The 12500-nt window shown below is 34.3% G+C and overlaps 1 protein-coding gene across 1 annotated transcript in view; it reads right to left on the reverse strand.

The window, feature by feature from the left end:
• Positions 1–1969: 1969 nt before the first annotated feature.
• The window catches only part of LOC106883841 (calmodulin-1), a 61617-nt gene continuing 51086 nt past the window's right edge, over positions 1970–12500 (reverse strand). Inside the window, exons 4-5 of the mRNA XM_089360232.1 lie at positions 4603–4845; positions 1970–2151 (exon numbers count right to left, since the gene is read on the reverse strand). Of these exons, the coding sequence (XP_089216358.1) occupies positions 2123–2151; positions 4603–4845 (272 nt within the window). The 3' untranslated portion in view covers positions 1970–2122. The remainder of the gene's footprint in view (positions 2152–4602; positions 4846–12500) is intronic.

Genomic DNA, 12500 nt, shown 5'->3' on the forward strand with positions numbered 1-12500 from the left:
TGTTGGTTCCATTTGAATAGTTGACTTTGGTGAAAAATATGATGGTCTGATGTGTGTGTGTGTGTGTGTGTGTGTGTGTGTTCATGCACACACACATTGAAATATATTATAAAATAGATGAAATCAATTAGATCAAAGTAACTTAACATAAAAGGTTCTTTGCGTATTTTTGGCTAGACAGATCACTCCGAACGCAAAATAACCTACTAAAAATATTAGCGAAATCTCCGTTAAATCATATTCTACAGTTTTTAAATAATAGATACGTATGAACCCAAGATACATTATACAATAAACAAAGACGGGATGTTTATGGACTGAACACCTTTACTTATAAATTTGCTCAATCAGGACTCGCCTGGAATTAAACAACAGCAACAATAACAACAACAGAAACAACAACAGCAGCAGCAGCAGCAACAGCAACAACACTGTTGTTGTTGTTGTTGTTGTTGGCACTCCGTCGCTTAAGACGTCAAGGGTTCCAGTTGATCCGAATAGCAGAACAACCTTCTCGTGAAATTAACATGCATGTGGCTGAGCACTCCACAGACACGTGTACCCTTAACGTAGTTCTCGGGGGATATTCAGCGTGACACAGTGTGACAAGTCTGACCCTTTGAAATACAGGTACAACAGAAACAGGAAGTAAGAGTGAGAGAAAGTTGTGGTGAAAGAGTACAGCAGGTTTGCCCCCCCCCCCCCCCCCCTTGCCGGAGCCTCGTGGGGCTTTAGGTGTTTTCGCTCAATAAATATTCACAGCGCCCGGTCTGGGAATCGAAACCGCGATCCTATGACCGCGAGTCCGCTGCCCTAACCACTGGGCCATTGCGCCTCCACAACAACAACAACACTATAATGAAAGAATTGCTTCACATTTTAGCACTAGGCCACCAATTTTAAGTGGAGATGGTAGTCGATTACATCGACCCCAGTTCTTGGTTGGCACTTTACTTTATCGAACCCGAAAGGATGAAAGGGAAAGTTGACCTCCGCGAAATTTAAACCAAGAACATAACGAACCAGAAGAAATACCGGGAAACAATTTCGCTGACGCACCAACGATTCTGTTATTTCAAATTAAAGGATAAACGAATATGATTAAAAAACAAAAAAACAACAAATATTTGTTTTTCAATTATTTTTATTATTTCTTTTTCCAAGAGTCATGTAAGAAAGTTACAAAAATTAATTTTGATGAATGAAATGTGTTGAGTACTGAACCTATCAAACCCAGTTGTGCAATTTATATATTTCTTGTTTATTTTATATTATATAATATTTATCTAGTTTAGCATCATTTAGTGTTATTAAGCGTTAATATCATACATCCGTTGTCCTTGTAGCACATGTAATTACTACAAAAAACCGATTGTTATCATTATTATTATTACTATTATTATTATTATTATTATTATTATTATTATTATTATTATTATTTTTGCTGTTCCATTTCTTTTTTTAAAGATATCGAAACAAATGAAAAATTCACATATATATATATATATATATATATACTATGTTAAGTATCTTTAAAGCATCAGTTTTAATTCCAAGGTGTGTTATATTCAACAATTAAACCAAAAGCTTTCCATTTTTTTTTCTTTTTATTACAGTTAATAAAACACTTATGTTCAATCGAAAACAGACGACGTAGAATAGAAATAAAAAGAAAAATACCTATTTCTTTTTAATGAACTCAGATAAATAAACATTTAAGCAACTTAACAACAATAGTAATATCTTATACGGTAACACTTCAAATGAAAATCATCATTATTTTTATACTTGCTATTGAAATTAAAGATTGCGTAATTTTCTTCCTTCTCATTGATTATTTTGTGCATAGAAAAAAGACAAAAAAGAAGTAAGAAATGTGAAATTCAAAAGAACAGTATGAATTCTTCTATTTTGATACGAAGTTCTTGATAACGTCCTTTAAATTTTGTCCTTAAAGAACTTCATGTCATTTCGGAGTTCGTACATTTTTTTGCCAAGTGAGTTGATTTGCTTTTTTCTTTTTTTTCGCTTTTTGTACTTGTCTATTTAAAATGGAGTTCAGTATTCTTTTTGTATATTTTTTTCTTCTGTTGGTAATGTCTGGACACTAATACTTCCAAATTTAATGTGCTGTCATCATCTTGACGAATTCTGCGGATTCAAATATAATTCGGCCAATTAATATGTTGATTGATTATTTAATTAGCAACAAGAGTTATTTTAGGAAGCATTTAACAAAAGACGTGACAAAAATATATGCGAATATACGGGTGTGTGTGTATATATATATATAACTATATATATATACACACATATACATATATATATATATACGTATATATATATACGTATATATATATATATATATATATATATATATATATATATATATATATATATATATATATATATATATTTGCACACACATTAATTTCGTGTTTTGCACAGAAGTAATATGTGATACCAGAAGTTTCGGCTTGAGTGAAATGCAACAAGCCATTCTAAGTTTTTGTGAGAGTATCCATGTAAATGAAATCATAACCGGTTAGTTTGTATTTGCATTAAGTCGTATAATTTGTAATAATAATTGTAACGATTGTAGTAAGTTAAACCAAATAGTGATATTTTGAAAGTATTTAATGCGTGCGTTTTAGATCTGCGTAATATATGGTAGGAAATGCATCTCCTTACGCAAGGATCTTCTTCAGTTAATAAATTTCTCAACATACGTAGGCCCATGCATTTTCTATCATATGTTACGCAGGCCCGAAATGTGCGTATTAAATGCTTTCAAAATATTATTATTTCGCGTGACTTCATTACAAAAAAAAAAAAGTATATGTATCAATATATATATATATATAAATATATATATATATATATATATATATATATATATATATATATATATATATATATATATATATATATATATATATATATATATATATATATATATATATATATATATATATATATATGTGTGTGTGTGTGTGTGTGTGTGTGTGTGTGTGTAAATAATATGTGACAGTTATTCGGTAGCCATGATAAAACTCCGAGTTTCGGATGTCGGGGCGGAGTTTTATCATTGCTACCGAATAATTGTCACATATTATTTATAGATAAATTCCTCTATTTACATAATATCGAGGTCTCTTCCTTTCTTTTGTTGTCTTACCTTTATATGTATATATATATATATATATATATATATATATATATATATATATATATATATATATATATATATATGTGTGTGTGTATATATGTGTGTATATATATGTGTGTGTGTGTATATATATTTATACACACACACACACACACACATACGCATATGTGTGAAGGTGCGTGACTTAGTGGTTATGGCATTCCGCTCACGGTAATAAGGTTCTGAGTTCAATTCTCGCCGACGCGTTGTGTCCTTGAGCAAGACGCTTTATATCACGTTTCTCCAGTCCACTCAGCTGGCAAAAATGTGTAGTCCCTCATTTCAAAGGGTCAGCCTTTTCACACACACACACACTCACACACACACATAAACATATCTTTTAGTAAATGCTTAGCCTGTTACCATGTAATTATCACGTTACTAAGCGAAGGTTGTGAAGTCTTAAATAACCGAAATATTAGATAACTTTGATAAATAGCATACAGTAAAAGAAAAGCACGCTGCAGCTGATGACCTCAGCTGGTTTCGTATTCCTGTTTGTAAACTAATAAACCTATCAACGCTGCTCATCAATTTAAAGATGCATGAGTTTCCCATAAACCCATTTAAGTATTTCATTGCGTAGCTATGGCGTATGTAAAACATTCATTATCATTTTGCTTTTAATTTGCATCTTTCTACAAATGAGTCAGGGCTATTTCACATTGAGAGCAGCAACAACGAGTGTATTATACGTATTTCGCATTCCTTAAAATAATAATCGACACTTTCCAGCAGAATACACACACATGGATGCGCGCGCACGCACACACATACGCACACACTGACACACACACACGCATACACGACTATACGTATATACATATTTACATATGTATATATATATATATATATATATATATATATATATATATATATATATATATATATATATATGTCAATGTGTGTATATACAGGTGTATTTTTGTTGTATACATGTATGTATATATGAATAAACAAGAAGAATGTTAAACATTAACATACAGCTAGAATAGTTTCAAATGCACTTCTCAGCTCACATATTTTGTAACTACAGGAAACCAATCTGGATTTCCTTTGATGTCTCAAAGGAAAACACAACAAGCTAGATTTGGTCTGCAGACCTTACACACACGTATGTATGTATTATGCATGAGCGTATATATATTTAAGCTGAGTCAACAATTTGTAATGATTGTAGGTGAACACCCTCTAATTTTCTACACCGACTTAATCGCCCATTGAACTCATTGCTTTAAGTTGTTGATTTTCTTAAGCAACCTTAAATCTTTGATAAACATCTTTCTCAAGAATACTTCTCACTGTTTTCTCCATGTTAGTGCTATGATTCTGTTGAACGTAGTATTCTTTCCCCATACGTGATCATATAACAAATGATAAAATCTGATGATTACCTTCATAATTAACCTGTCCGTCACCATCGACGTCTGCTTCTTGTATCATCTCATCGACTTCCTCGTCTGTTAATTTCTCTCCAAGAGAAGTCATTACTTGGCGCAGCTCAGCCGAATCGATGTAACCGCTGCCGTCTTTGTCGAAAACTTTAAAGGCTTCCCGGATTTCCTCCTCACTGTCTGTGTCTTTCATTTTCTTGGCCATCATTTGCACAAATTCCTGGAAATCAATAGTACCATTACCTGAAAATAAACAAGTAAGATCTAAAGTTTTCGTCCATTTTTATCGATTGATTTATTTATTGAAAACTTCAGTCTAGGCTCTAGTTACTTTTCGTCTGGGGAAGTATTTTAGTAGACATATCGTGTTTCCAAAACCTGATCTAGTTCAAGAGTTATATTTTGAAGGTTATAGTTCATCTCATGCAAATCGGTTTAGCTTTTCTCTAGAATTTTATATCAGACCTTTCTATTAAATATAAAATTATTCCCGGGAACTGATATTTTATATAAGATTATTTAGATTTACTGGTTGATATAATTTTACATTTAATCATGCAAAATTATAGATTTGATTTCTTTAATGTCTCTTGTCGGCATAACGATATTCTAGTGAATTTCACGGCGGATGTGTTTGGTATTTTAGCTTATATGAGAGACTCTTTAATAAATTCTGACATTCTAGAATTCTGCGGACACATCTTAATAAATGAAAGTTTAATGAACGAAATAAATGATACAAGTATAAATATATTTCAGTATTGAAGACATAAATATTGTTTAAATTATAGTATTATGTTACAGAAATCACGTAAATTTGCAAAATATGATTCAGTATATTCAATTAAGTTCAGTTAAACCACATTTGTACTTTTATCCAATATATAGAACATTCAGAAATATGGATACGAAGAAGAAGTGCAATGCTTAAAGTGCAGGGAAAATAATTTATCCAGTTTCCAGTTTAATTAAAATTAATTCGTTTGACCATGCTGGAGAAAGTCGTTGGTTATATTATAGCTTACACGAACCCTTTGAGCCCGTAACACATGTTCACCGGTGGATGGCTTATTTTTCTCTATACCGTAGCACCGGTGGAGTGCAAGGTATATGGTAAAATAAGGTTCAGAAGGTCAGTGCTCAAAGGGTTAAGGCGGCGAGCTGGCAGAATCGCTAGCATGCCGGAAAAAATGTTTAGCGGCATTTCCTCCGACATTACTTTCCGAGGTCGACTTTGCTTTTCATTCTTTCGGGACGATAAAATAAATACCAGCTGAGCACTGGGATCGATGCAATCAACTATGCCTGTACAGCATCCCTAATTTCAGACCTTACACCTACGGAAGAAAATAGTATAATAGCTTGCACTTTATAATATTTGATTCCATAAAATAGGACGGTGAGCTGGCAGAGTCTGTATCGCGCCAGACAAAATACATAACGGCATTTCTCTCAAATTTACGCCCTGAGTTCGAAGGTTGCCGGGGCCGACTTTGCTTTTCATCCTTTCGGAATTCATAAAATAAATAACAGTAGTGCATTGAAAGTCGATTTAAACAACCTACCTACATCCTCCCCCAAAATTGCTAGCCTTGTGTTAAAATTAGACACCATCATTTTATTCCATATATGTAATTAAGACTTATATTTCTTACAGTTCTAATAACACGGATAATTTAACAGTAACTTACGTTATATGGTTACCTTAATTGCTATTCACACAAGATCTTTGACATTAATTCCAGCCACTATAACTCTAGAAGTGAAAAAAGAAGTCTATCACACAGGTTACAGTTATAACCAATCCTGCGGGCCTCTGTTCAAGTTTCGCTTATCTAACTTAATGTTACCGAGCTGAGATCAACATGTGGCAATAACAAGAAATACTTTTCCAAAATCCCAAATAGCCAAGGTGCCACACGAGGTACACTAAATTCCAAACGACGTGATTGTGAAGCGAAATTCTTAAGCATGGAATATTGGGGCTATTTGTTTGGTCATAAATAATACACACAACAATATTAAGGTGCTAACCGTAAAATTCAAACGAACACGAACAGCAGCAAAACTTTATTTACAATTCAGAGGCAGGCAAGAGAAATACAAGGCAACATTACTTTTCAGGAAATTTGCAATATTTCCTCAGATCATGCAGTTACTATGGGAGTTTTCAGCTACGACACGGAATATTTCTGGGAATAGTTTGAAATTTATCTGCAGTTGCATTGCTTGGTGCCCACCCATACCCCTCGCTAGACAAACACATGGCTATACAAATATGTTTGTATGCGTGTGTATGTATACATGCCTATGTATATATGAGTATGTTTATGTACACGAGTTTATTATAACTAGAAAATCGATATTCCCTGTTATTTCTTTTGAAAACATTCTGAGGTGCTAAAATACATTATATATTATAGAAACTGTGTGAAGATTTCTCGTTAGGGGATTTTACTTTAGTTCTTTCAGTCTTATAACACATATAATGTCTTTTAAGTATTTTACTTAATATCATTCTCCCTCGCCATTTTCCTCACTTCTCTCTCAAATACTGCTTCTCTGTATTTTGTTATTTTTTTTTGCCTTCGTCTCAAAGGGTTTCAATAACTGGGTCTAGTATTGTATGCATTTATGATGATAAATGTATCTTATATTACTTAAAGAATATATATATACGCACACAGTATATTTTACATTACATAAATGTTTTATGTACATATGTGTGTGTGTATGAGTGCGTGTATACGTTCGTATATCCACACAATCATATGTATGCATGTATGTATGTATAAATGAATCTATTTATTCTGGATAAAGTATTCAGTCGGAAGACCGAAAAGGTGAAACTAAAGTCAGCAAATACTTTATTCGGACCGAATCAATATTTTTGTATTATTCAACAAATCAACAGACAGCACTAAGTTTGTTTGTAGCTAAACACAATGACAGTTATATGTACACACACAGACACACACACACGTACACACACACACATACACATACACACACACACATATTACATAAATATATGTACACACACATGAGTGTGTATGTGTGTCTATATGTATTTGTTAGAAATGCGTCGAATCTGCTATATGTTTATTCATATGTAAGGTGAACTGATTTTATATTCCGAACTATGGCTTCCCCGAATCAGTGTTTCAGTCGACATTGCTCCTTAGGTTATTGAGAAGATATGACTCTAATTGCAATTAATGGTTTCAATATCAACTGTCATTTCTCATGTGTTAAAAATGTCAGCAATTATATTCCTCTAAATGAAGTTGGACATATGTCAGTAGGTAGAGTAATTAGTCCACGTTCTATAGAATGGTTTGAACACAAGGACAAACAAAATCGAATTTCTCTCTAGACAATAGTGTTTGTATTTTGATCTAATCCTAAATACCGGAAACGTATCTGACGCTGTTCTCATACTGCATGTGGCCTAGATTTTAGGTTTAGATATCCAAATAAGCTTCGACAGCAAGTGCGGGAATATTACTGCAGCATGCAATAACTTAGTCTAACCAATTACGACTTGCAATACTCTTCACGTTCGAAATTATATATCGGCTTTCACCACTCTACGTCTGCATTGTGATTCTTTTAAGATTACTGACATGTTACTTTCCGTCGATCCAGGTCATCTTTGTATTATTCTTCATGAAAAGCTGATGAAAAGTGTGGCGGTTCGGGAAATAATTTCTGATTAAGGAATAGAAATATTTTGAAGAATATTTATTTCTATGTTAATGTTGTTTATTAGGTTATAACATATAATATTTCTCTTCATCATATATTCAGGAAGGTCGCCAGTTGTTGGACGGTAATAGATTCTGATGTCAAAGGTTACTTCATCAGGAGATAATATACTTATCCTCTTCCTGAATCTTATTACTTCATGTCTGATGATATTCTGTGAGAGGATAGACTGATTGTGGATTATATAAAGCTAGCAGGAATATAAAGGCTAGAGACCCAAATTTAGACGTTATGCATTGCAATCGTCATTATAGTCTGATAAATCTTGATTCAGACAAAAGTTAGGTTTGTCATGAGTACAGTAGGTATGAAACTGCATGGAACTTAAGCAATCGTTCTGTATCTTAAGTATCATATAAAGATCACATCTAAGTCTCCTATGAAATGAGTTCATGTGTTGAAAATTACGATAACCATATACACACACACAGACATACACAGACACAGACATAGACATACAGACACACAGACTCTCACTCTCTCTCTCTCTCTCTCTCTCTCTCTCTCTCTCTCACACACACACACACACATACATATATAATTATGTGTATTCATGCGTACATTATGCGAAAAACAGGCATACAAATGCGCATACATACACGTAAGCACACGCAGAAACAAAAGCACAGGCACACATACAGAGGCACAAACGCACACACACAAACACACACACACACACACACACACACACACATAATTATATGTATGATGTATATATGTGTGCATGCTCATACCTGTGTGTACATTTATATATAAAACCTATATACGTACATATGAAGTGTATAGTGTTGGAAAAAAAGTATATGGTCAGTTAATGAGTTCAGCACTGAAATTTCTAGAATTCGTATACATTCCTTTCTTATAAAAGACAGATTGGACATTAAACTGCAGTAGTCGCATACAAAAATATATCTGCAATAAAACCACTTCACAACCGAACACGTTTAATATATTCAAGCAAAATCTACATTTTACTAAAATAGCATATCAAGAATAAATCAGACATTAATCAATATCGAATATACTAATATAAGAAACAGCCAGAATAATAAAGCAATTTTAGTAGGAAAATAACGACTGCTAGACATACTGCAGACTCTGAATAAGTTTTGTACCGTCCAGAAAGTATGTTATTGAGACTGGGAGCGCTTTAGCTATAGGAAAGGTGAATGTTTACTAAAAACTGTAGTTGCGATTAAAAAGTATGCCATGAGACAGAGAGGGTGCTTTTTCGCAATCACCTCATCTTACTGGAAATAGCAACCAAATTTCTTTCAGGTTATAACCTGTCGCGTAAGAAAGTAGGTCAGATAGGATAATGTGGAGAGCAGCACATTATAAATGAAGAAAGAATGGATAGTTAGGGTTAGATTAAAGGTGTGCACAATCAGAGAGGATATAGTGCTAAGCAATACCACCGGCGCCACCAACAACATCACAATGATGAGTCATTGAGTTGGCCTCTATGTGAACCACGCAACCCACTTGACATAGAAGCCAAATATCCCTCAAAACATGTGTTAACTTCTTTGAAAAAAAAAGAGACGGAGGATATGTAATCTTTGAAAAGCTATCCGAAAAGATGGATGGTATTTGCAACAATGTCTTTGATCACAAGACTGCTCGAAGTGGGTTCTTCTTGAGAGAAATGACATTACGATAACCACCACCACCACCACCACCACCACAGCCACCACCAGCACCGCCACTGTGATCCCCCCCACACCATCAGCAACAACATGACAATCAAAGTCCAGTAAGAGAGCTTCTAGGAAATTTCTCATTGTTTTTTAATTCTTGAGTGTGCAAGAATGACCAGTGCCCTTGGCCTTTGCAGGTCTTCTCTGACCAGAAACTTTGATAACATTAATGTTCCTCTCGATCCTTTGTACGTTAACGCCTGCGGGAAAGGCATATGCAGGGAATGAATTTTAAAAACCATTGAGTGCTGAACACTACGCAGCATGAACACTACGCCGCATGAACACTACGCCGCATGAACACTACGCAGCATGAACACTACGCAGCATGAACACTACGCCGCATGAACACTACTCCGCATGAACACTACGCAGCATGAACACTACGCAGCATGAACACTACGCAGCATGAACACTACGCCGCATGAACACTACGCCGCTTGAACACTACGCAGGATGTAAAGCACTGCAATGCAGGTGCTAATATATATGGTGAAGTCAGCCTCGCATTGAAATAGTAAACGTTGTAGGTAAAACACAGGTTCTCTTTAAGGGACAAAAATTTCAGCCTTTGTTAATACCTCAAAATACAAATTTCACAAATTGTGTGTATCTTATAAATACTATCAGTTATTATTCTCTTTGTGGACTACAAAGAGTAACTGATCTCTGATGAAGTTTTAACACACTGAAATTAATCCAAACAATATTTTTCTGGCAATAGATAAGAAATCCCCTGGTGTCTACTTTTTGAAAGTGAGGCTGAATATTTACTATACATTTCGTGCAGCTTCTATAGGTCATCGGTAATTCCATTAATTAATTAAATCATAGTGCCAACGCTAAAATTGTTCCACAGATTTGAAGAACCCCCCCCCCCCCCCAAAAAAAGACACAATGTTTTCTTGGTGTTAAGTCACAGCAGTGACGTAGCACTCCGCAACAGCGTAAACATTCCTGTATGAGAAAGTAATATGGCCTGGGCAGCTACTGGACAGGAACGATTGAAACATTTCTGATGAGGTGTTAACAAATATTGAAACCAGAAATATCGAACTCTTTTATTGGTCAGATACAGAAAAGCCCGGGGTTTCATAGTTGTCTCCTCTTTTTAACAGTGAAGCTAAATAGGTATTTACTAAAAACACACGCGCGTGTGTTTACATTCTTAACCTGTTGTACTTCTTTGAATTAATCAGGACATCTATAAAGTAATTACACGTATAAACATATTTGCGTTGGCGTATACATATGTGTGTATAAGCAATATTGTATAGACATACGTATAAATGAAATTACATGCATAAATACACCCCCACCATATGTATATGGGTATGTGTGTCTGGGGGAGGGCCTTACACGAGTAAGCGTGTGTTTACGTGTGTGTGTGCGAGTATGTGTGTATGCAATTGAGTTTGTAAGCTATATCATTTTATTGATTGGGGAATGAGATTAAATAGTAAATATGCATCTATATTTTCTGAAAAGACACACACACACAAACACAGACGGGCGCACGCACACACACACACACACAAACACAGACGGGCGCACGCACACTCACATACACACGCATACACACACACACATACATAATATCACACAGGATATCATTGCAAACACCCATATATCAAAAGGCATTAATTTTATTGTCGTTCAGCCGACCGATTCGTACTTTTCACATCAATCTAAGTTTATATAGTCATCTCTCTTAAATGAGATATAATTACCCATCGTCTTATATTAAACTCTTAACCTCCCGAACGTGCTTCTTTGAAATTCACGAAAAAGTCATCAATTCGCCTCTGTGTAAGAAAGACAGTAAGTTACGTGCTTATATCTCCCTTTCATGATTGACTTTTTTTTTTTATTTTCTTCTGTTTTAATATTTTCATCATTATTAATATTTACCTAGGAATACAGTATGGTAGCCTGTATTGTATGTATGTATGTATGTGTGTATGTGTGTGCGTGTGCATATGTATATGTGAATATATATATATATATATATATATATATATATATATATATATATATATATATATATATATATATATATATATATATACATACATATAAATACATACATACGTATATATGTATCCGTCTATCTATCTGTCTATCTATCTATCTATCTATCTATCTATCTATCTATCTATATAAAACCATCGCAGTAAAAGCACATGTGTGTGTGTGTGTGTGTGTGTGTGTGTTTGTGTGTGTGTGTGTGTACAGCAAAAAAATTATATATCTTGGACATAGGTGCAAGAGTGACTGTGCTTACCAATCACATGGTTCTGGGTTCAGTCCCACTGCGTGGCACCTTGGGAAGTGTCTTCTACTATAGCCTCGGACCGACCAAAGCCTTGTGAGTGTATTTGGTGGACGGAAACTGAAAGAAGCCTGTCGTATGTTTGTGTCTGTGTGTTT

Source organism: Octopus bimaculoides, chromosome 11, assembly GCF_046866305.1.
Source record: "Octopus bimaculoides isolate indiv1 chromosome 11, ASM4686630v1, whole genome shotgun sequence".
NCBI classification, from domain to species: Eukaryota; Metazoa; Mollusca; class Cephalopoda; order Octopoda; family Octopodidae; genus Octopus; species Octopus bimaculoides.